General features: G+C 33.0%; 1 protein-coding gene across 3 annotated transcripts in view; it reads right to left on the bottom strand.

Moving 5' to 3' along the window:
- Positions 1 to 501: 501 nt before the first annotated feature.
- LOC107446986 (solute carrier family 60 member 1) overlaps positions 502 to 27,000 on the bottom strand; it is a 113,294-nt gene continuing 86,795 nt past the window's right edge. Inside the window, exons 4-11 of one of the 3 annotated variants that reach the window (XM_016061780.4) lie at positions 25,028 to 25,118; positions 23,067 to 23,182; positions 22,906 to 22,998; positions 19,261 to 19,341; positions 18,166 to 18,313; positions 12,655 to 12,725; positions 7,180 to 7,297; positions 502 to 1,091 (exon numbers count right to left, since the gene is read on the bottom strand). In XM_016061780.4, coding sequence (XP_015917266.1) covers positions 937 to 1,091; positions 7,180 to 7,297; positions 12,655 to 12,725; positions 18,166 to 18,313; positions 19,261 to 19,341; positions 22,906 to 22,998; positions 23,067 to 23,182; positions 25,028 to 25,118 — 873 coding nt within the window. In that variant the 3' untranslated portion in view covers positions 502 to 936. The remainder of the gene's footprint in view (positions 1,092 to 7,179; positions 7,298 to 12,654; positions 12,726 to 18,165; positions 18,314 to 19,260; positions 19,342 to 22,905; positions 22,999 to 23,066; positions 23,183 to 25,027; positions 25,119 to 27,000) is intronic. The other 2 variants (XM_087155498.1, XM_016061781.4) reach the window with 2 other exon arrangements.

Genomic DNA, 27,000 nt, shown 5'->3' on the forward strand with positions numbered 1-27,000 from the left:
AGATTTAACATAGTAGATAAATATTTATAACAAGTACATTCTAAACTCCATTTCACGCAAGTAATATATATATATATATATATATATATATATATATATATATATATATATATATATATATATATATATATATATATATATATATATATATATATATATATATATATATATATATATATATATATATATATATATATATATATATATATATATATTCATCATTATTTAAGCTTTTAGATTTATCGAACAGGAAATTTTTAGAATGCGACTTTTTGGCACAATTTAAAGATGTAAATTACAAAGTAAATTTTATTATTATAACTGTTTTCTATTTTTATTGCTTAAATATTATAAATGTTTAGGTAAGTAACGATTTGACATGTGTTTCAAATTTTAGTTTTACTTTACCGAAGATTTCAGATATTAAAACTTCTTTTAGAATTATTTGAAACGAAATTTCTCAAATAGATGAGTTCACATATCGATAGTATGTAAATAAAAGATTTTTTAATTGCTGGTAAGAAGGGGACGCTCAGAAATTATTATAAGCAAGTGTAGCATTTTATTTATTTGATTTCCATGGAGGGAAAGTGCACCCTCTTAACCAATGGTGGGAACGAATGTGCTGGATTTGTTCCATTAGCACATTGATTTTATGTCTATAATTATATACATGTAATCAATGCATTGTAAGTAAATTTCAAACAGTTTTATTTAATGATAACTAAATAAATTAACCTGTTTTGTACAATAAACTGTAATATACTGATGCAATCCACATAATAATTTTAAAATTTATTTTATATCATCTCATTTAGTTGTAAACATTAATTCTAATATCATTTTTAAAAATTACTTTAAGCAATTTTCAAATATTAATAAAAATTGTTCTTAACACTTAATCAAAGATTATGCCTAAGAAATGGATTATAAGAATTAAGATGGTTTTTCTGTAAATGATGATTCTGCTAAATTATCTTCTGAAGTGTCCCCTGTCATTCTAGAATAATAACGAACATGTTGTGTAGTCAGACTTGTATCTTCTTGTGCATTTGCTGGGAAACGAGATAAGCCAAACAAACCTCCTGTGGCTGAAAAACAATTCATTCTTTAATAATGATTTCATTCTGGATAATTTGATGTAACATATGATCCACGCTATTAGAATTTTTATTCTAAAATTACAGTAAAATAAGTAGTAGCAGTCTGTCCATCCAATTAACCCTAAAGTTGACGATAAAGAACATTTATTACTTTTATTGTTTTGAACCCGTTTACAACTAGTACGGTTAAAAAAATATGAATACAAAACTAAACGATTTTTTAACCATTTACCACTAGCATGGATTCAAAACAGAAAAAAAAAGAAATTTTATTGGACATTGGAGATAGTATTGCAGCTTTATGGTGTCTTCATACTCGAATAAGAGTATTGCATTCTAATAGTTCAGGGTCACAAATCAGAGAGGGCAAGACTATGGAAACTCTCGATGAGATGAATGAACTGCAGGAAATATTAAGGTGTCGACGCTGGGTCCCGAACCCCAATTCATGAGATTCTTAGATTAGCCCTCTCGGCTATAATGAGTACCCATCTGCAAGGAACAAAGTGCCTTCATTAGGTGGGCCTAGTTTGCGCAATAAAATTCTGGTTGATTAACCGTATTAGGTAAAAGCAATTAGTAAGCGGTTTTTCTCACGGTTAACAACTCGAATACCATCTTATTACGTTGATTCTTTTACTTATATTCCTAGTTTGTTGAATGTGGTAAAATGAGAATTAAATAAATTGCTTAGTTAACCATTTTTTTAAAGAAATTTCTAACAGTGCAAGGAAAGGAAAATAGAGATAAAAGCCATTAAGAAAAAGCAAGAGGTGCTTGTCAGGGTACACCTGCTAGTGTACACTGACAAGTGCATATAATTCAGATAATCTAAACTTTTTTAAATAACTATTAGACTGCTAAGTAAAAAATACCAAAATATATTTTTACTAGCAATTGAAGCGCCAGAAGAAAATAAATAAAAATAACACCAGTATCCAATCTGCGTCAAAGGTAGCAATTTGTAGGGATATTTCCGACCATGTGCTCTGAAATAGTGTAGAGTAAAAATTGAAAGAAATTGCTACGTTTCATAAAAACTTTCCTTCTATCTCGTGAGACCCCTTATAGTTTGTCTACGTTAAGAACTCCCCCCGCCACAAAGTATGAGTTCTGCCATGGAAACAAGAATCGCGCTTTTCAGGGAGGGTAGCTTCTCTTTACTCGAGAGATCGAAGATAAAGATTCCCTTTCTCTCGCCGATCCGAGCAAAACCCTGTCCTAAACAATGGTCTCACAGTGTTGTGTGACGATTTTTTTTATGTCAGTAATTTAAATTTAATTTAATCTTTCATAGTTAATAGTATTTGTACTTTTCCTATTTTATTTCTCTTCATTTTTTTTACCCATTTTTTTTCTGTGAAGAGAATTGGAAATGTTTCTTTTACGCTTACGTCAGCAACGCATTTTTTGTGTCATCTTTTTTCACCTTTTACAATTCAAGGTCGCCTGACCCCACTGTCCTCAAGGACGACATTCTTTTCCCTCACTTTCTAAATTTACGTCACCACTTAACTTCTTTTCCCATCACCTTCACGTAACCTTCAATTTTGCACGTGGTGATTCTTCCAGCCGGTTTTTCTAGAATTTTTGGGGTGTTCACGCCTTTCTTGGGGACTTCTTCCCTTTGGCACCATATTTGGTATGTTGTGGGAGTACTAATTTACACTGATTGGTGATGACCTAATCGTGTGGCAATCCCCCCATCCAATGACAGTCGTTCTCTCTCCTGCTTTTCAACTCGCACTTTCCCGAGCTTAGCCGACGCCATTATTATCGTTTTTGGTACTGCCAAGTACACTTCTTTCGGGGATTGCGGTGCGGCTGGTAAGCTGACCACCTTGGTCAGCGAGCCATGCCAAACCATCCCAAAGCTACATTTTTTTTTGCCATTTTTTTTGCTTTCTCTTTTATCATTTTCATTTTAGATCATTTTTGAGTTTGGCCAATTCCTTCCCAAACTTGTTTAACTACATCCCTCCCCACTCAGGGTATTTCGTTTGTCCCCTGTAAAAATAAAATAAATGCAATGTTGTTTGAGAATCTGTCTCCCTGTTTTTCTTACGGTGTGGTCATTCCACGACAACTCAAAGATGTTTTCATGATTGTCCATCGAAGTGAGTAACTCTTCCGTTTTTTTTTATTTGTATTTATTTGACTAGAGGGTAGTTACAACTTATTTATTGTTGTGTATAATTTTATATATGTTATTCAGTCGTCCTCTAACTTTATCTTGACCACGAGCCCTTGCTGTTGGGTTAATTCACGTGGCACTTTAGCAATGTTTCCTTCCACTATTTTCGATCACTTTTGGCCTTTCTTTACATCAATTAATGATGATCCAAATTTATTATCAAAATTCATTATTTAATTAATCTCTTTTATTTCTTTGATTGTTTTATACATTATCGACTGAATACCTCTATCAAATTTTATATACCCATTTCTCTGTACATAATATATTTTAATCACAACATCCCTTTTTTCTCAAAATAATTTATAATTAATTTATTATGGTACATATGAGACCCACCATCTTTTCATTAAACAATTAATAACTTTGGTACATATGAGATTACCTTTTTTTTTTACAAATAATTAATTTAACTTTGGTACACACCCTTATTTGAAATAGTTGCACCAGAGTCACCCCCACGGGTTGACTCACGGTAAAAAATGTCTGCGCAAACATACAGAGAAAAGAAGAATCTGCGTTAAATTGCATAAGTTCTTAATCAAACACAACCGATTTTATCGTTTACAGAGATTACCGGTTGCTGTTTGTGCATTTCTCCAAAGGCTTTTTTTTAGATATTTCAATCTATTGTTATTTATTTCATAAGTAAGTAGCCGCCAATTCGTTGTGGTGGGTAGAATTTTTTTGCCTTCTTTGGTTTAGACAGGGGTCTGAATTTTTCTAACTCGCAGTCAGCGCCTAACTTAGCGGTGTCTACTCTAATGTAAATCTACTTTAATGTAATATATCAATTATGTATGTATGATATGCATGTATGTATAATATTATTTTGTTAGCGCAGTCAGAAAAGACATATTGTCATATAGCCAGTCAAAAAGTAGTTAGCTTTTTCAGGAAAATTTCTGAGTCTTCTGTGTATTTCTTTCTGCATTTTTCAGAAACTTTATCTTTTGAATTCTCTGTAATTTTACAGATTACAGTATAAACTACTATTTACTTTGCAGCAATTTGATGTATCATTGATTTCAAGTTGTCAATAGAAGGTCAAAACATGCTGATTGGGTCTCCGTTCATAATTGGTGTGGGTGCAGAATTTTATGCACGAAAACCATTTAAATATACTTTATTGGATTCATGCTGGGCAACATTGATGGGAATCTTCGATGCATGGAGGGATCATAAAAGAATGGCCAAATATTTTCTTGTAATTCCCCTGAAAGTTTTCTAATCCAATCGTGAGCAATGTGGACCCAATGAAAAGTACTCTCTTTAAAAATATTACCGATGTTAGAATACCAAGTGTGAGAAAAGGCTGCTCGTTATATCTAAGTAACTGGAAGATCCTTCGAATGGGTTGTTCATATTTCTAAGTTCTAACTAAGTTCGTGTCATTAGAAAACATCCCGTAAAGTGATGAATCTACCACCAGCTTGAAAAGTGCATCGTTAACAACTAGGCTTTATGGGGTTCACACACCTTACCATATGACCATATATTATCCAAAAATCGTGACTCATCTAATCAAGTTATTTGTCTCATTTCAAAGTCGTCGTTGCACAGCCGAGTCAATTTGAGTTTACGACTACCAATAATCAACTCCGTAATTTTAATTTGGAAGACTCCAGGATTAGAAATTTGCCTTCGTGGAGGTCTTTTTGATGGAACTAACTCGCATTTGCATTACAAGGAGAGAAAAAGCACGAAAATCTTCCACGATTAGACTGGTGACAAAGAGACTATAACCTATAATCCAAATACCAATGCATATATTTTACGTCAGCACTGTGGTCGGTGTGAAGGGGGTGGGAAATTCGTATCAACGATCGTACCATCGCTGGGATTCGAACCTGGGATTACCTTCTTGGGAGGTGAGTGCTCTATCCTCTGAGCCACCACTGCTTAAGATATTTGTTTCCAGTCATTCAAGATATATTTACGAGTACAGAAGAAGCGCTGATGGTAAGTAAACTGAGTTGGCATAGCTCATCAAAATTAAACTTCATTGCACTGTCAGTTGTCTTTCGTACAGTAATTGATTGTTTCCGTTACTCTGTGTTACTTGTCTATTAATACCTGTAACTCTATGCGTTCGACCTTGCTCAATAAGCACAGTGAGTTGTGCATGGTAGAAGTTATGCCTAAAATTGATTATTCTCGACACATCCATCGAAAATGTTGGTCACGGAATTCAGTAAGAGTTTCCAAGATGCTAAATGTAGCTGGTGTGCAACAAATAATAACAATTATCATCGCTAAATAAGTCACACCAGAAGATTAGGCTTTTACAAATTTAATACACATGATTATTCAGATAAACGATAAGAGCTAAAAACAATAATCGAACTGCAGAACATGACGATAATTGTATGAACAGTACTCAAAACCACACGTTCTCCCCCAGAATCCCACCAGAAAATGTTTTTCTTCTGTACCGCTGAGAGAAGGAATCCTTTTACCCTATTCACAAAAACTGATGAATATACGTTTCGAAACATTCCGCACAAAGCGTTTGTTAACTACTCACATGCAGACGTAGTTGCATGTAGTAGTTAACAAACGCTTCTAGTCTTATATGAATTCTAATAATTGCATCCTCACTCCCACTTCTATATTCCTTACGTGAAGCTACTACCACCTGTATTTAGCTGGTTAAATTATTCGATGCACTCTAAGATTCTATGTAAAATCTTAATTATTAGTTGATACTATACAGCTTTACTGTTTTAACGCTGCTGAAACCGGTTTGCCCTTGTTTACGTTCGTGAAACAATTGGTTAACATTGTAATGTAATGCGTTAAAAATAAATACAAATAGAAGGTTAAATAAAAAATCTCCTGAATCATATATATTTAAATGTAAAAGTATCGCAGCGTGCAAAACATCTAAGAATCAATAAATTACAGTGCGTCTATTAATTTTGTCTAATTATTATAATATACTAATATAATACCTGATATAATTCCATTTTTACATAATATATCGTCTCATTTAACCCATTGATACACGAACGTAAACAAGTGCTAACCGGTTTAAGTCTCATAAAAACATAAAAGCTGTATAGTATCACCTGATAATTAAGATATTACATAGAATCTTATAGAGCGTGGTCAGCTACTGTATGACTTTTGGCACTTTTTTATGCAGGTTGACACAAAAAAACGTGGAATTTTGAAGTAACGCTACTTGTACTCATAAAAACCTGCATTTTTCATGAACATTTCTTTTAAAAACATTTTATATGACGAAAGTATATGTGCAGAGTAGGTCATGATATATGAATTTATAAAATGCCTCAAATTGTCTACAAAAGGATGTTATTGGAAATATGGTCTCCGTGTCAAGTATGTAATGAAAAGTCCGAAATGCTTGATGTAGTGCATTTTTCATTGATCTAATTGCATGAATACAGAATGTCATTGGTGTTTTCATATCAAATTATGACCAACCGTCTTTTATAAAAGGTGGAATTAATTGAAATCTTAAAGGGCCATATCAAAGCATTCCAGAATTTCCATTACAGGCTTTTAGAATGTGAGCACCAACATGGAGAATATATTTTCATTGTCATCTTTAAGTAGACATTTAGTGATCTTTTATTGAAAACACATAAAGGACGTGATGCATACGCACACTTTTGTCAATAAAAATGTTTTCCACTTTTTATTAGTTTAAATTATGTTTCTTCATAATGTTCCTGTTATCCAGTGCTATTGTGCATAAAAATTAGATGTGAAGAATTCCTTTTTTCTTCTTTTTTTTAATTTAAAAAGAAATAGTTTCCCACTAAACCGAATTCGTTGGGAAATTATTCCACTGACATATGCACAACATATATGATACCATAATTATTCAAATGAAGTTATTCCAAATTTGCATACTTGCGTAACGAACTATGTTGTGTCCAGCCAGAAATAACGCCATGTATATAATGAGAGACATGAAACAAAGAACTACACCAGTCACTAAGAAGGTTATAGGTCCAGCTCGATCAAATTCCTAAAAAGAATATATAGATTACTGTTAGTCACGTTCATCAAATTAGGATGATAACTACTTGTAAGAGGAAGAGAGGCCTGTACAATGACACCAAGACAACTTTTTTTTGCATTTTTGCTCATAACTTTAGCTTTTGTATTGGAAAACAGGATTTCCATTTGACAATTTAAAGGTACTTGGTATGGCTTTCGAAAGTCACCGATGCAAAAATATTTTCAGAAAACCTTTTGGCTGCACAACAAGCCTTTCCCTAAAACATTTAATTTTTGTAATAAGAAAATTTTCGTTGTCACAAGAAACGAAAAAACTATGCAAGATATTTAAAGTAGGGAGGCAATGTTACTCGCGTGCTAAATGAGTAACGGCGATGGCTAAGGCAAGAAATTAGAGATAATTCGATTTTTCGAGAGAATGCCAACAAAATTATTATGATCCAGTGGATTCCTTCGCATGTGGGAATCAATGGCAATGAAAAGGCAGACCAACTAGCCAAGAAAGGGACACTCGAACCACAATGTAATAAACCGATTCCACCAGACTCCCTTAAAAAACAATTTTCCGAGAAACTTATGACTGACGTAAAGCGCAACCAAACAGTAAAATCCATCGGAAAAACCCTGGGCTAACATCCAAAACAGTTGGAAGAAATTTTGTCACAGTTCTTGTAAGAAGGCTGGGACAAACTTCAAACTCTCAACAGGTCATGACTGCTTGGCAGAGCACCTCAACAGAATAGGTATACTTCCATCTAGTGAGTGCCAAATCTGCAATTCGGGAACCATGAACTCAGACCACAAGCTTGTGTGCCCTTTACTGGACAAACAATCTCAAGAGCGGGGTGATCTCTGCAAACTTTGCTGGGATGCCCGAGATCACATGAACTCTTTGTAAAGGCTGCTCCTCATTCTTCACTGTATATACATCTTTTTTTCTTACTTTAATTTTATCTATGTGTTCTTTTTGTGTTAATATGCGTTTGCCATGTGTTTTCTTTGTTTGTTAATGTAATTTTGTTCCTTTTTACTCCATGTTTACGTCCACTTAAAGTTGAACATTGTATATGGATTAATATTTCCAATAAAGCCATATGTAACAAAATATTTAACGTAATTACAGTAGAAAAGCTTTTGACAGCCTATTTAACCTGCTTTACTTTTCTGGAAATTGCCATTTTTTGGTAATTAGTAAATTAGTAGATGCTAAATAAATATCTAAGAAAATTTATGTTGAAATATTTTTTCTATCCAATTTTAAGCTCATGGCTACCAATAATCAACTCCATGCCCTGTAATTTTGAACCCAATCCAGAAGACAATAGTACTCTTGGATCAACTATTGGGAGAAATTTGCCTTCATGGAAAACTTTTTGATGGAACTAACCTGTATTTGCGTTACATGGTAAGGAAAATCACGAAAATCTTCCACGGTTAATCTGGCAGCAAAGGGACTCTAACTCATGATCCACCAACCACTGAGGATATTCTATGTCAGCACTGTGGTCTGAGCGAGCCGGGTGTGGAATTCGTATCTACCAAACATCTCTGGGATTCGAACGCGGGTTACCTAATTGGGAGGCCATTATCACCCATATATGGCAACGTTACTTTTAAAAAGTAACGAGTAAAAGTACAAGTATTTTTAAAAAAATAACGAGTAAAAAGTAAAAAGTTCTTATTTTAAAAAGTAACGAGTAAAAAGTAGAAGTAAAAGTACAAGTACTAAGCAAAAAAAGTAACGATTTAAAAGTACATTTCTAGGAAATCGAAAATTCAAAGTAACCTAAATTTTATTGAATAATATTCTTATGTTCTAAAACGTTTTCGTAAAATTGTTGCTATTTATTTAATTATTTTTAATTTTGAAAGTTATGGACATTAATTTATTTTTAAATTCGGAAGAATATTATAATATAATCGTATAATAAAATTTTAAATTCAAATATAATTTTGATATCAAACTTTTTATGGATTTGCACGAAAAAGAAATTTTATCTATTGATTTTAATTTTTAGTTTATTATTTTTATTTATTTAAATTACCATTGATTTAAAATTGTTTTACTCTATAGAAACGCGTTTTAAAAGCACAAACATAAACAAAGCAAACACGGGGTTTCAGATAGCTTTGTGATCTTTGAGCTGGTAAAAAATAATTGAATGTGCAGTATAAGTTGAAACAGAAGAGTCTACAGTTTTATTTATGACAATGGCTAATGAAGTCATGCAAGAAAATCATTTTCCAAACATTTCTGCCTAACGGAATAATTAAAATTTGTAAACGAATTTTAGTATCTGCGGCTAAATTAATACCTTCGAGTTTTCAAGAGTTAAAATAGTAATTATAATAGTTTTCAATAGCACAAATAGTTCTGAAGTTCTTAGAGATTTGACTGGGCTCTGTTTGACAAGGTCGGGCATAAGCATAATTTTAGTAAAAAATGTACTAGGTAAAAATGCATTTAGTATTAAATGTATTAAGACAAAAATGTATTATTAGTGAGTTCAAAAAGAAAATTGAAAAACGTAATGACAAAATCCAACATTTTTTATTTAAAATGCATTAAATAAATGCATAAAACTCGAAAATGAATGAAAATAACTTGCTAATTAATATTTTTATTCATTTTGCAAAATAATTGCATTTCGAAAGTGGAGTCACTGAGTTTGTTGCGAGAATTTCTCAGAACGTGCTTAGCCAAGCTGAATAAGCGCTCCACGGGAGGTCAAGGTATTTAAACACGAAGTTAGCTGTGAATGCATATACACAGTCCAGTCACATTGATGTGACCACCACCTACTTTCGACGTCAACGTGAAGGGTCCGTTTTTAAGAAAAGATATTTTGTGAAGGGTCCGTTAACGGACCCAAATTTCTTCTAAACAGACCCCTGGCATCGAAAAGCATTTCTGTCGTTTGCACAATGCAGAAATGCAGCGATTTATCCGACGTCCAAAAGGGCATGATTATTGGCTTTCGGGCCAAGGGTGGAAGCATTTCGACTGATTTTGTGAACTGTTCGCGCCGCCGTGACAAAAGTATACCGTGCATGGCAAAATGGCCCTATACAAAACAAGCGGCGTGGCACATGTGGTACACCACGGGCCAAAGATGGCAGAGGCGAACGAAGGCTACGGAGATGCGTTCAAACGAATAGACGTGCAACTGTTGAGCAGACCGTCGAACGTTGCTGCGCATGGGCATCCGCAGCAGACGCCTGGTTAATGCACCTATGCTGACTGCTGTTCATCGGTGACGAAGGCTGGAATTCGCACGCCAGTACCGCAACTAGACGTCCACAGAGTGGCAACAGGTGGCTTTTTCGGATGAATCACATTTTATGCTCCATGGGACAGATGGACGTTGGCGTATACGTCGTGAAACGTCTGAAAGCATACACCCTGCAACAGTTGCCGGAAGGCTGCAGGCTGGAAGAGGGAACGTTATGGTTTGGGGAATGTTTTCCTGGCTTTCACTGGGTGCACTGATCATTGTGGAAGGCACGATGGATCAGTACAAGTACGTATCTGTCCTTGCGGACCATGTCCACCCCTACATGCAAATGATTTTTCCTCAGAATGATGGCATCTACCACCAGGACAATGCGAGGTGTGATACAGCTCACAGTGTATGTGCGTGGTTCGAAGAGCACCAGGATGAATTTACCGTACTCCCCTGGCCAGCAAACTCACCGGATTTAAACCCAATCGAGAATCTGTGGGACCACCTCGATCAGGTTGTTCGCGCCATGGATCCTCAACAGCGTAATCTAGGGCAGCTGATCACGACACTGGAGTCGGCATGGCTCAACATCCCAGGGAACACTTTCAGAAACCTAATTGACTCTCTTCCTGCACGTCTCGTAGCGGTCCGCTCTGCCGAAGGTGGTTATTCTGGATTTTGACAGGTGGTCACATTAATGTGACTGGATTGTGTATATTGCACATTAATTTTATAAATTAAAAAAACAAGCATTTTTTTAAAATTTAATATTCTTTTTTTAGAAAGCTCTAATTTTATAAATTAAAAAAACATAAGCATTTTTTTTAAATGCAATTTTTTTTTTTTTTTTAGAAAGCTAAACCGAGTTTTAGAAAAAAGTAACGATTTCATTCGACATTTCCGTTACAAATACTTGTACTTTTTCCCTAAAAAAGTAACGAAAGTACAAGTAAAAGTACTAAATTTAAAAAGTAACGAAGTACAAGTAAAAGTACGTACTTTTTACTTGTTCCGGCGGTACAAGTAACGAAAGTAAAAGTACTGCCATATATGTTATCACCTGAAGCACCACAACCCTATGTAACAATATTTGATAATTTTATAACCGTCCTTAAACAGCCGATCCAATTTTGGGTTTATGACTGTTCAACTCCTTAGTCTTGTAATTTTCAACCTAATCCAGAAGACAAGGGAGCTCTTGGATCAACTGTTGGGTTAAAATTGCATTCATGGAGAACTTTTTGATTTAACTAACCCGTATTTGCGTTACATGAAGAGGAAAACCTCACAATCCTCTCACTGTTAGCTTGACAGCATGGGATTCTATCCTATGATCTGTCAACCACTGAGAATATTCTACGTCAGCACTGTGTTCTATTCGAGACGGTTGCGGAATTTGTATAGACCAACCATCTCTAGGATTCGAACCCGGGTGACATCATTAGGAGGCGAGTCCTTTATCACCTGAGTCACCACAGCTCTATGTTTCAATATTTGAAAATATTTTAAATTTTTATTGGGGACTTTTTATTACTAATAACCTAATTTATAAGACAAAAAAAGTTAATACCCATAAAAGGTCACCTCTAAGCGTCTAGTTTGTATTGCATGCGGTTTGATGACTTTTAAAATAACCCATTAATTCATTGATAACCCATTAAATACATAATCTCTTAACGCCTGTTTTTGAGCTCTTGAAACATGTTACCAATTTGTGTATTTTTAGAAGTTTTTAATCAAGTAATAATTGTCACTAGTAATTCTTTTCTAATGGTAAAAGCTCAACTTGAATAATTACTTCCAAACTCAAGTAAATTTAAATTATCAATCAATCTATTTAAGCTATTAAATCTACTTTTTTTTTTCAAAAGAAATTTTTCTTTTTTCCATTCTTTTTACTTATCTATTTATTTTGCTGCTTCTCTTACAATATTTTGCATTTATTATTTGCCTTTTTATTCGCAGATGGCAATGTAATCGTAAAATGAAAACTGGATTTAAATTGTTAAAAAATAGAGCTATCACGAGAAGTATAATAAATAATCAGTTCATTATATTTTGATGTACAAAAACTGTTTAAATTTTTTTTAAATACTTTGGTAATATCTAAAAATATTCGATCTAATAATTTCAAACTTACATGTCCTAAAATAACTGGCATTGACATTTCTCCTAATGCAGCTCCGAATACTAAGAAAGTAGTGATAGTAGCTATAAAGAAAAGAACATTTTACTATAACTTTTTACTTCTAACATTTTACTTTTAAAAGAACATACATTACTTGCATTAAAAAGAAATAACATACCAAATCTAAGTATTTTTAATTGTGGCAAAATTTCTATATAATAGTGTCGTATTTAGCCTCCGTTATCTCTACTATAAAATGGTCATAAACAACTGCTATTTGACAACACTATTTATTTTTTGAGCTGAATGTTAATTTTAAAAAATGACTCGAAGCATTTTAATCAAACAAATCTCATCTCTTAAAGCAAATTAATTTTCATGATATAAAAATATGTGCAAACTTTCTATTTATTTCAAATAGTTCTATCATTCATAATTGCTAAATTTGTTTTTACACCTTTTATAACAGTAGGGATCATTTTTATTGACACTAAATTTTATTCATCGATCTAGTTTTCATAACGCCAACGCAAATGGTAATTCCTTACCAAGACAGTAAGGTAAGTAGGTACTTCATTTACATCTCACTAGACCTGCACAATGGGCTATTGGCGACCGTCTGGGAACATCCCTGAGGATGATCCGAAAACACGCCCTCGCAATTTTGACCCTCTGCAGAGGGGATAGCTCCCCTGTATTTTTAGCCTGACAATCTGCGCTTGAAGTCGAGCACTTTACGGTAGAACAGTTTAACGAAGACTGATACTGCGCATCCTCGGTCCTTACACAGGCTGATCAAAGTGGTCACCCACCCGCTTAATGTCCACAGCCAGTGATATTTGATTTCGGGATTTTACTGGAAACCGTGTCTTTATCAGTTCACTGCGAGACAAATGACAATAAATAAAATTGAAGTAGTTTGAGAAAAATCATGTACTTTCGATAACATTTTGTAGTCAATGGAGCTAACTCTTAACAACGACCAACCTCCATTAACGACCATTTTACAGTGGATCACAGAGTGGTCGCTCCCGAGAGGCTTCGCTGTAAAAATACTCTAAAAAGCATAATTTTCCAGTTGAGGTCAAAGGAGTTGATAATTTTAAGTTTACACATTTATATTTAAAAGAAATTGTTCAAATTGAAAAAAAATTAAATTATAGTTTGTCTATAGAAATAACACCCCTCGTCACGAAGTCTGCTGTGGAAACAAGAAACACCACATTTCAAACCGTTGATTTCATTTTTCTCCCTGATCCGAGCCAAAATCTGTCCTAAATATAGATCCAACATCCCTGCACGAAATAGTTAAACCTCGTAGCTATAGTCACCGCCAGACGAATGGCGAAGGAAGTTATTTCCATGGACATAGTATACAACATTTGTAAGTTTCAAGTAAAAGTTAAGAAATATCAACTATTAAATAAGTAAAAAAAATTTTTTTAAATTTTCGGTCATAATGACCGTAATGCTAGAGTTTACCTAAGAAAGCACTATTAGTAGTTCCTTTCACAATTGTTCGCGCATGTGCGACTGCCGCGCCACCCCTGTGTGAGAAACTTTATATATATCTTGAGAACTTCATGAATGGCGGACGTAGTCCGTGTGTCTTTAAAAATAAAGTATCACACAATAAAAATAAAGTACGAACACAGCGGTTAAAAATAAAGTACGAACACAGCGGCAACTGATTTCAATTCTCGATAAAGCCGGTATGGGTCTACATAAATGGTCTGCTAGCCATCCGGAACTTTCACCAAGTAAAAACGATTATGACTTTTCGAGCGCCGATGAAACAAAAACTTTAGGAGTCATTTGGCGACCATCAGAGGACTGCTATTCCTTCAAAATATCAGTGGATGAGAACAACACCTTTACCAAGCGGTCAGTTCTGTCCACCATTGCAAAACTTTTTGACCCCCTAGGGATAGCCGGCCCTGCCATAGCTAAGGCCAAAATATTTATGCAGAAATTGTGGAAATTGAACATTGACTGGGGTGATCCACTTCCTGCTGCAGAATCTCAGGAGTGGAGCGAATTTTTTTCCACGTTGAAAGGCGTGAACAACATTAAAGTTGATAGGTGCATTACAATAGAACAGTCTAAAACAATCGAATTTCATGGATTTGCTGATGCATCGGAGAGTTGCTATGGAGCGGTCGTTTATTGCAAGTCTTTCAACTCTGCAGGTGACATAAATGTGAAATTAGTTGCTAGCAAATCTAGAGTTGCCCCACTTAAAGCCCTAAGTATCCCCAGACTGGAACTTTGTGCTGCAGTCTTGTTGTCCAAGTTAACGAAAAAGATACTTTCCGCATTAAAATTGCAAACAGACAAAGTTTACCTTTGGTCTGATTCCATGATTGTACTAGCATGGATTCAAAAGGAGCCAACGAGTCTTAAGACATTCGTGAAAAATAGAATTGCACTCATACAAGAACTGACGCTAAAGTCCCAATGGAATCATGTGCCATCCGAGATGAATCCCGCGGACTTGATATCCCAAGGATTGGACCCTGTGAAACTTTTAGAGACAAATTTATGGTGGAAAGGCCCTAATTTCCTTTGTGACAATGAGTATCCTAACCAAAACTTTCCGGTGTCGCAAGAACTGAGTGTCTTCCAAAGTGAACTTAAAAATCCTTCAAGCTTAGACATTGAAGATCCCTTAAAAGCCTTTACATTAACATCCAACAATTTTGTGCATGAACTAATTGGCTTGAGTAATAATTATTTTACTATAGTGCGTGTATTAAGTTATATTTTTAGGTTTTCTAAGAATTGCAGAAACCCTACTGAAGGAGCTTCAGGACCTCTGAGCAATGAGGAGATCAACGCCTCCGAGCGGTTCCTGTTGAGAGTAATACAGAACGAGGAATTTGGATCAGAAATTCGGAGTCTCAAACTGCACGGGAAGGTGTCTCCTACGAGTAAGATAAGAAATTTGAACCCTCTTTTAGATTCAAATGGAGTTTTAAGAGTTGGAGGACGATTAGGTAACACTGAATTGAATTTTCTTAAAAAAACATCCTGCAATACTCCCTAAAAATAGTCCTTTAACTTCTGTTATTATTTCGACATATCATCTTAAATATTTGCATATTGGTCCAAATGGTTTATTAAACTGTGTAAAAGAAAAATTTTGGCCCTTGTGTGGCCGTTCTCTATGTAGAAGAATTACTCATAATTGTGTTGTTTGTGTTAAAAATAAACCCATTGCTGCGACGCAAATAATGGGAAATCTACCTAGAGAAAGAGTTGCGCCAGATTTCGCATTCAATTGCTCTGGTGTTGACCTAACTGGTCCGTTTTTCATTAAATGTGAACATCAAAGAAAAGCAATTTCTCTAAAGGTGTATATTTGCTTATTCATATGTTTTGTATCTAAAGCAGTGCATATAGAGATAGTTTCTGATTTGACATCCGAGTCTCTAATTGCCACGTTGAAGAGATTCATCGCGCGTAGAGGCAAATGTGCCAAACTGTTATCAGACAACGCGACGAATTTCGTTGGCGCTAACAAGGAGTTAAAAAAATGTTTAAATTTATTCAAAAATCCTGATGAAAAATTGGCTAATTATCTATCCGCTGAAGGCATAGAGTGGAGTTTTATCCCGCCTAGAGCTCCCAACTTTGGTGGTCTCTGGGAGGCAGCAATTAAGTCGTTTAAATACCATTTTAAAAGAGCTGTTGGTAATGCCTCTTTAACTTACGAAGAATTGCATACTATAGCCACTCAAATTGAAAGCATTTTGAATAGTAGACCGATAACTCCACTATCCGCAGATGAAACCGACTTAGAAGTTTTAACTCCTGCGCATTTCCTGATAGGGAGAACAATGAACGCCATAATTGAACAGGATTTGACAAATTTAAGGGAAAATAGGTTATCCAGGTGGCAAAGAATAACCAAATTAGTACAATTAATTTGGAGAAAGTGGCAACGAAGCTACCTAAGTGAACTGCAGCAACGTGGCAAGTGGAGATTCGAAAAGGACAATGTCAAAATCGGTAGTCTAGTCTTAATTATTGAGGATAATTTACCAGCTAATAAATGGTTAATGGGGAGAATAATTAAAGTGTTTTATGGCACTGATAAGAAAATCAGAGTTGTAGATGTGAAAACCCAGCACGGGACCCTTAAGAGGTCTATTTCTAAAATATGCTTGTTACCTGTATCATAAAAATATTCTCATGTTTAATTTTATTTTGAATTGAATATTTGTTGTATGAGAAAATCGGTTGCAGTGTAAAGTATCATTAATTTTTTTTTATTTGTATCAGTGTTACTAATTTTCATCTAAATGCTTTGTAAAGATTTTTTAAATAATGCAAATTGTGCTTTGTTAAACTACATATTAATTGAATGTTGAAACATTGCAATGCCGGGCGGCATGTTCGCGCATGTGCGACTGCCGCGCCACCCCTGTGTGAGAGACTTTATATATACCTTGAGAACTTCATGAATGGCGGACGTAGTCCGTGTGTCTTTAAAAATAAAGTATTCTACAGTCCATTGCAAACCAGCGTTGTTATTTACGAAAAATACATTTGAGCTATCGATTAGAGTGATCACACAAACAACAATAGAGTATTTTTTTATTTTCAAATAATACTCGGAAATGGTTTTTTGAATTTTCTTTAATTATTTTTCCTATATTTAGAAAATTACAAAATATATTCTTAAATAAAGTTGACTTCTTTCTTTAAATTTTATATACTTATTCTTTCAGAGTTCGCATTACTTCAAGAATTTTTCAACTACTTCATTACTTCAGGAATATGCATTACTTCATACGTACTAGAATACGTACTACTGCGCATTACCTCAAGAATTTTTCTTCGGTACATTGTAAGAATTTTCTCTCTAAAATTAGGGTGAAATAACCGGCTGTAGGCTGTCTTTTCCATTAATCGTAAAGTTAACGGTAAAGAACAATTTTTACTTTTACGATTTTGAAAACGTTTACAAAAAGTATTATTAAAAACCATGAATAGAAAATAATACGGTTTTTCGTTTTCGTGGAGTGTAGTTTAAATACTTTTTTTGGTTGTTTCACCTATCGTAAAAGATGGAAAGATTTTTATATTAAGCATCTTTATGGTGCTGCCATCAATGCGTGAATGAGAGCATCGTACTCTAATAATCCAGAGTCGAAATTCATGCATTGTGGGGAATGGAGGAAACATTGTGGTGTTAACGCTCGAACCCCCATTCAGTCGGTCATGAGAGTGACAAATTAGCTCTTTCGGCTATATGTACCTAACTGCAAGGAACTAAGTAGCATCATTTGGTGGGCCTAGTTGGTGAGTCTGATTGCTTAATCATATTGGGTGAAAGCATTTAATAAACGGTTTTTTTTCGTAGTTGAAAGTTTGAATATCATCTTATTTGACTGTTTTGTTTGAAAATGAGAAAATTACAATGAAATAAATTGTTCTTTAACCATTTTTTAAAAGAAATTTCTAATAATGTAGTTTCTTAAGACAGTACATAAAATATTTTTAAAAATTCAGACTTACGTGTAACTTTTATGTATTCTTCTGTTAAGGAGAGTGCTGTGGGGAATACAGAGCTCATAAAAAGACCAATAATACACGTACCCATCACAAGAACAGCTTTACTTTCACTGAAAGCTAGCATAAATAGCATGCCTAAAGTACATCCCACCTTTCAACGAAAACAACTTATTAGCACATATTTTTTTAAGACAAAGTATGTATAATAATAAATGAAGGATGCAGAAAAAATTATGGATTTTCAATAAATTTTACTAAGAATTTACCTTTACTGATGACTATGAATTTTATGTGTAATTTTCCAGAGAAAATTTACTTTTGTTTTGTAAAAATTCGTTGCGACTACGATATTGTACGGAGAGAAGAAAACTTGTTCTCAACTAGTAAAAACCGTTGAGCTACGCAGTTATTTCTAAGTTTTACGGTTTTGCACAATCAACACAGCTGTGTGTTTAAAACAGTAAATTTAACAAGATTTTTTTTCTTCTGCTGTGTATTATTCAGTCACATTCAACATAGCTCTGAATGCAAAATGGTTGCACAAAGGTTGCACACCATACGTTAAATATTTTCACTTCCAAAAATTCCGATTTAGAGAGTTTCGATTGCGCGTTAAATTGTTCACGATCGATACGACTGTTTTCCTGTTTTCCATGTTATTTTTCATCTGTAAAAACTAAAGTTCGACGTTAAAAATATATATGTATGCTTTTATTTGTCTAATACGGATATTTATTTTCAAAACTCTGCAAATTGTATTAAATAACTCTATGACGTATAATTTCTATCCAAGAAGATAGTATGGTTAACATGCAACCTAAATTATTGATTTTTACTTAATATTGTCGCTTAAAATTAGCTTGACTGATTCTTATGCGTATCATATGTTACTGTAATTGTAAATTTTAGTGTTGCTAAATAGTAAACATGGTGGTTTTGCACAAAGTTGTGTAAGAGAACATTCTAGTTGCTTCACAACACTATCCTTTTGTAAAGTAGTTTGACACCATTTTCAGTGTACAAATACACGACAATTTTTTACGTTGTACTAGAAACATAGTGTATATAGGTATTAAAAAATAGCTGACAAAAACTTACTATATTACACCCAAGCATGAATGCTGGAGCAAAACGAGTAGCGATAGCAATTGATAATAAACGGCCAGTAGCAAACATTCCCTAATTGAATAACATATTTTTCATTTATTTTGCAATAGAAATAAAAAGAATAATACCATTTTTTTTTAAATAGAAATTCATTTTTTTCAGATAAGCATGTTTATATAGTAGGGGAATAATAATTTACCTTAGTAAGTGACGTTAATATCTGTAACAATAGGAACAATCTACTGTCATGGTGACCATTTTAGATTTTCCAATGTACAAATGTATATATATATGTGTAATACAATAAGTAAATACTTTTGTATTAATAAAAGAATTAAATCTCTTTCGTTTTCATAAAATGTCTTTGTTAAAGAATAAGCGTAGAGAGATTCTATTTTGGGAATTCAAGGCTGAAAACATACCATTGAAATATAAATAGATTTATATTTCAAAGGAAGAGTTATTTTTAGAGTCGTTCCCTTTTTCAATTCCATATAAGGAAGCAGAAATGATTTTCCTTAATGCGTAAGGATACAAGGAATGTACGAAGGTGCCTTTTTACCTCTAATCTATGTTGGTATAAAACGTAAGAGCGCATAGTTTTGCGTGTCCTTTTCATAATGATGTGATCCAAATAAGCTGTGCCGGAATTGTCCGGAGTCTTGTCCACTCCCCCTCCCGTAGGGAGAGTGGACGTCAACTGTTAGCAATACCAGCCTACATTTAATAAACCTGTTTAGAACGTATGATGGCTTATGACTGCAATTATTTCAAGCTAAAGACAACACTAATAACAGGGTTGGAGCCCTGTTATTACATATATATATATATATATATATATATATATATATATATATATATATATATATATATATATATATATATATATATATATATATATATATATATATATATATATATATATATATATATATATATACACTGACTGAGCAAAACTCATGGGATAGCAGTGCTCTGATTTGTGGATGGACAGAACGTGTGACCAACGCCACCTGGTGGCCTCCGCGACGGTCTCAGTTGTGTGTTAGACATTGCTTCAAGTGGCTGTGTGAGTGATCAGGTAAAATGCAACGTCGTCGTGAGTTGACGGCATTCGAACGCGGCATGGTTGTGGGCGCCCGACGCATGGGGCATTTCATTTCGGAAGTGGTTCAGGAATTCGGTTTCCCAAGGTCAACCGTGTCGAGAGTTTGCAGAGAATGGGTGAATGAGGGTGTCACAGTCCACAACAGACACCATACCAGACCTCCACAGGCCCTCAATGATCGAAACAGGCGAAACCTGAGACGAGTGGTAACTCGAGATAGGAGAGCAAATGTGCAACAAATCACGGCTGAATTCAACACTGGCCGTGATAGAGACGTGTCCCAGTGGACAATCCGTCGGAACATGCGTGTTCTCAGGTATAAGAGCCGTCGACCCACACGTGTGCCACTGCTAACCTAGCGTCATCGGACAATTCGGCGTGCATTCGCCACCAATCACCACGGATGGACACTGCAACAGTGGCGTAACGTGATCTGGTCTGGTATATATATATATATATATATATATATATATATATATATATATATATATATATATATATATATATATATATATATATATATATATATATATATATATATATATATATATATATATATATATATATATACTAAAAACTGTTGTAACTCCTCAGCAGTTTCGGCTGGTTGACATCCTGTGACCTCCTTAAGATCTGGTTTCTTAGGACAGGTCGGCGTTGCAAAACGTTAGCTTGAAGCGAGCCTAACCTCTGATTGGTCAATTTATGAGTTAATACAGCGTACGTCATTGAACGCTCAGCTTGAACGACAACTGCCGTCCGAATCAATTGCAATTGGATTACAACGTAACGTTAACGCATAGCAGTAGCGGACAACAGCCAACAGAGCATTGACATCGGCCAAGGTTCTGATTTCGAGGAGAAATTAATGTCTCTGCAATTAAAAAATCACCTAATTTGTATGATGTGAAGTCTAAATCTTACAAAGATTCCGTGCTTAAAAACAATCTGTGGTTACAGATTAAAAGGTCATTTCCCCCCCTCTAAAGCACTGGTCGACAATAACACATAAAGTTAGAGGAAAAATCAAAATAAAATCAAAATACAAAATAAATATTTGTCATTAACGCATGCGCAATGCGAGATAATGTCTGCGTTGGAACGACTGCTCACGCTGTGCTAACAAAACAGTATTTTCTTAGCACAGCGTGACAAAACAGTATTTCGTTGGGGTCAGGGTACGTCTACTTCCCGCTGACGCCCAGAGAAGGTCTTCAGAAACCACGCATTTAGTCACTAGAAGATAGGAGTATTGAACAGACATTGCCTTTGGTTCTGTTCACCACGATACCATACTCTCAACTGTGCCGGTGAGGAGTTCTCAGACATCATTAAGGAGCCGACTCTTTTGTATCTTTTTTCATATGCCTTGCATTAATTTATCTCGGCAGCGCATGTTTTTTAGATATATATATATATATATATATATATATATATATATATATATATATATATATATATATATATATATATATATATATATATATATATATATATATATATATATATATATATATATATATATCGGACAAGAAATTGGAAAATAGTGCACAATATTTTGTAAGCCTATCGGAAGTATTTATGAAAATAAGGACATTTTTATAAAAAAAAATCAGTTTTTTTCGTACGCTTTTTTGTTATAAAATAAAAAGCCTATTCAATAAAATTGAAGAAAATTTTTAGAGCAATTTAAAATTATTTACAAAATTTTTGGTTTAAAATTTGAAAAAAATTGTTGAGAACTGTGCAATGTATTAGTAATTAAAGCAGTTCTTTTATACTGCGCATGTGCCTAAAAGTTTTTGCTTTTTATTTATAATTTTCTAGTGAATCGTATTAGGAAACTAATGAAAAAGGTTCGATTTGAATACCTTAAAAATTAAAAAAATTTCAAGCAATTTTCTAAGTAGTTTTTTGTACTCTTTAAAAGAAACTCAAAATTATATGGGGGTTTTCTACAAATATTAATTTGCATCATAAGACAAAATTAAAAAACAAATGATACCTTACAATAAATGTTCATACACCGAAATAAGATTGTATAAGGAAAGAAAACAGGCGAAAGAAAAGATATTTCTTTGGGGGATGATCCCCAAGAATACCGGTGTCCTTTTTAACAAATCTTGTTTCATAATAATAGTGAAATTTGTAGAAACCCTCTTATCATTTTAAAAAGTACGAAAACTGCCTAGAAAATTACTTCAAACTTTTAAATTTTTAAGAGACACAAATCAGACTTTTTTCTCAGTTTTCTAATATGATTCACTACAAAATTAAGAAGAAGAAAAATTAAATTTTTCCCGTCCATGCGAAGTACAAAAAAACTACCTCTAAAATCTTCAAACTTCCTTATTGAGTATGAGAAACCGCATAGCCTGAATACTTCTAAATTTATTAAATGCTCATCTAGTATTGCCCTACACAATTCTATTTAGTTTGTAAATACGCTGTTCAGTAAGATATTTTTTTAAATATGAGAACAGCGTAACTTATTAATAAATAAATTCATAAAAATAGAAAAATCTTACCCAAAAACATGCATTCAAATAGGCTGCATTTGATTTTTTCAAATTAACGGGACCTTTTACAGCGTACGAGTATAAATATCCACCATATATGGCCTAAAAATATTAAAATAATTGTAATGAAGAAATAAAATTTTTAATGAAGTGACAGAAAAGGAACATACTTGTAATCCATCGTACAAAAACATCAGTGATGCACATAATAATGTAATTACAATAGTTTGTAATGCTGAAACTGGACTTGTGTCATATTTTTCATCTGGGGCAGGAATTTCTTTTTCTAGAAAGCAAAAAATATTGAATAAGCAAGTATTTAAAACCCATTTTGATGTTCCTCCCACTTAGTAGATTCTTTCCTTTATATTATTGAGTCATTAAATTCCGTCACATTGAATACTTTTTCACCTACAGTCCCTGATTACATTATCCCTGATCACATCTTAATTATCAGGTGATATTATACAGCATTATTGTTTTTAAGCGGCTGAAACCGGTTTACACTCGCTTATGTTCGTGCATCAATTGGTTAACATTGCAATGCAATACTTCAAAAATAAATACAAATAGGAGGTATATGGAAAATCTCCCGAATAAAAACCCATTACATACATGTTTAAATATAAAAGTATTGCATATAAACTCGTACAAAACGTGTAATTATTAGAACGCTATAGTGCGTCTAATAATTTGATCTAATTATTATAATATACTAATATTATACCTGATATAATACATATTCCATATTTATATAATATATTGTTTAATTTATCCAATCGTTAAATTTATATTATATATCGTCTAATTTAAGAAATTAATGCACAAACGTGAAAGTCGCGTAAAAACAATCAAGCTGTATAATATCACCTGATTAGTGAGATTTTACATAGAATGTTATAGTGCGCCTAATAATTTGACCACTGACTGTGGGCATAATGTAACTGGCAGCAGACGTTCAATGAAATTAATACATAACAAGTTGGATTGAAAAAACAACATATTTTGATTATGAAGTGGGCAATTAATGTCTCGATCTGACCTAATCTTCCATCCTATCGACTTAACTGTTGAAAACTTCGTAGGATTTACATGTCTATTTAAATTCATAAGTCACCTATAGATGGGCACTTTTGTACATGAATGTATAAGTTTCATGAACAATTTTTAGTCTTTTTTTCGTTCAGCTTAGACGGGGAATTTTCGTAATGATTTCGATATTCTTAAACCTTGTTTTTTTAGTTTCACAAATATTGTGGATGAGTCATTCGGACAAACCTCTTGGAGACTTTTTATTTCTGAAATTTAAGTTTGCTAAAATAACAAATTTTAACGATACCGTAGACATTAAAAACTTCAGAGCTGAAAATCCTTCTACACCGAAAGACGATTTTAAAAGTTAACTCTTACAGCCAAGTTCCGAAGTGTATTACATTAGTTCACATTATATTCAATTGGTATATAATTGCTATAATATTTTGGGAGTAATTAGATCGAGGTTTAAGGAATTTAAAGACGTTAAAAATGTCATATCATTCTACACAGAAAGAGAACTTTAAAAGTGATTTTTAGAGTCAAATACTGGAGTGTTATTACATTAGATCACGTAATATTAAATTTGTATTTAATTGATGTAAGATTTTTGGAAGTTATTAGATCAAGGTTTAAGAATTTTAAAGACATTAAAAACGTCAAAGCTTAATATCATTCTACACTGAAAGGGAACTTTAAAAGTGATTTTTGGAGTCAAATACCGGAGTGTATTACATTAGATCACATATTAAATTGGTACATAGTTGCGAAAATATATTTAATATATTTTGGAGATCGAGGTTTAAGGATTTTAAAGACATTAAAAACATGAGAGCAGAAAATCATTCTACACTTAAAGAGGACTTTCGCAGTCACAGGAGGACATCAGGTCGCATGATATTAGTTGCGATATTATTTTCTGGAGTTATTAGATCCGTCCTGGAAATTAATTTCCGTTTCTTGATTCATAACCGATGATAACAGGAATAAAATATTATAAAAAAATCATGATAAATCTCAAGTTAACTAATTTAAGCATCTTAGGTGACAAAAAATGAAACATAATTTTTCTCAAGAAAATAGAATGATAAATACAGACCTTGTTTATTTGCACTCAAATCTTCTCTTCCCATCATTTTTAAATATACATCTTTACCAAATAAGGTAAAACTGAGGAGCACGACAGGAACCTGACAATAAATAATAATTATTGAGGGTATATTTTTATTCAGTTTTTGCATAACATAAGTAAAATAAATAACAACTTGGTAATACTTTTGGTAGTAGTTCTTTAGGAAAAATATTTATTACTTAAAAAGACCAAATTTTTTCTTTTCCACTGATGAATGAATTTTTGAACGTGGAATTTTTTAATTTTGAACAAGCAATGAATTTTTGTTTGCTTTAGCAAAAATTAACATTTCTGAATTATATTAAATAGATATTAATTGAATGATGATTACTTAAACTGCAGTCGTAATTGGCATCAGAATAAAAATTAAATTCAAAGTCTAAGCAATAATGAAAATTATTGTATTTTAAGTAATTTTAATTTTGAATAATTTTAATATTAAATAATTTTAATTTTAAATAATTTTTACCAAAAGAGATTTTTCACTGTTTAAAGCGCAATACCATTTAAAAATTAAAACTTTATATTTGATTGAAAAAAACCTATAAAAGGTTTATTTCGATCATCTAAAAACAACCAACATGAAGTGTTAGCCAATAAAAAAAAAAGATGTATTTAATTTACTTTCTATAACGCTAATTCATTTACTTTTTTCCGAAGTTTAGATCCCATTTTTATGGTAAGATTAATATTAGATTAAAGAAATTATTTATATTTCAATATAGATTATTCGATACACTAGTAAAGAGCCCTTTTCCGTTATAAGGTTTACTTCTGATAAATATTTAACTTGACCTAATTTTGATAAATTTAATTTACACTTAACTGAAGACAAGACCTTACTTAAATAGAGATTCAACTTCCATTAAAAAAATATTACTTATCTTCACTTTCATGTTTATACTAGTCGATCTTACTTTTAAACATTTCCAGCTTATTTCTATTGCTAACAGAGGCCCTTTACAGTTAGACAAATTTGTAAAAATTAACAGAAAATTATTTTAATTATGATGCAAGATCGTATAATACTACAAAGTGTTATATTAGGTGAAAATTCTTTTTATTAAATATGTTGTAGATGATTTCTCCCATAGAAAGATTGCAGAGAAGTATAAATGTAAAATGGGTTTTGAAAAATAAACATTTCTTACTGACAATTTTTTATTTTCAGGCTTTATATTTTAATATTTTTATAAATTTCCCAGCTTATAATTAGTTTTTAGAGAAAAAAAAAGTAATATTTCTTAAGATGCAGATCTTTTTACTATTTATTGCCCTGCTAGGTTTTGCTAAATTTGTTATGTTTTCATTAGAGTTTTTCAGGGAAAGCTTTGTAGATTTAAAAAAGAGCAGTTTTTGCAGGTTGGAGAGAGTTGCTTGAGCACAGAAAATATGAATGCAACGAAAAAGCCTTATAAAAGCATAGTCATTTCCGCTGGACACAAAGAATTTTGTTCCAAGTTGAATAACCTAGCTTCAATCTTACTTCCGTAAAGATCACCCTTGTTATTTATTTCTAAGAATCCTTATTTAAAATGAAGACAAAAAGTATATGCACTCGGGATCGCAAACTAATATTGAACCGAGTAACAAAACGCTTTCGTTCTTAACTAAAACTTCCGCGAGGCTCAAAGAATTTTGCTTCGTTAACTAACTGAGCATAAATCATATTAACCGGTTGTAATTATTGAATCTCTAGCAAAAATAAAGACAAATACATTGGGGGGTCGCAAACTCATATTTAAGCAAAAAAGCTATCGAAATTTGATAAATCAACGTACGTGTGAGAAATAAACGAGAAGAGAGGTCTGATTGTTGAAGGAAACAGAGAAGAGTTAAAAGACGAAACACCTTCAACTTATAATCCAACCTATTTTGATGTTTATAACATCTGAGGTCAATACTGTATTTGGTCAAATTCGGAGAGTTAAATACTAATT

The sequence above is a fragment of the Parasteatoda tepidariorum genome, chromosome 11 (assembly GCF_982258835.1).
Source record: "Parasteatoda tepidariorum strain Cologne lab strain chromosome 11, Ptep-v5.0, whole genome shotgun sequence".
In the NCBI taxonomy this organism is placed as follows: Eukaryota; Metazoa; Arthropoda; class Arachnida; order Araneae; family Theridiidae; genus Parasteatoda; species Parasteatoda tepidariorum.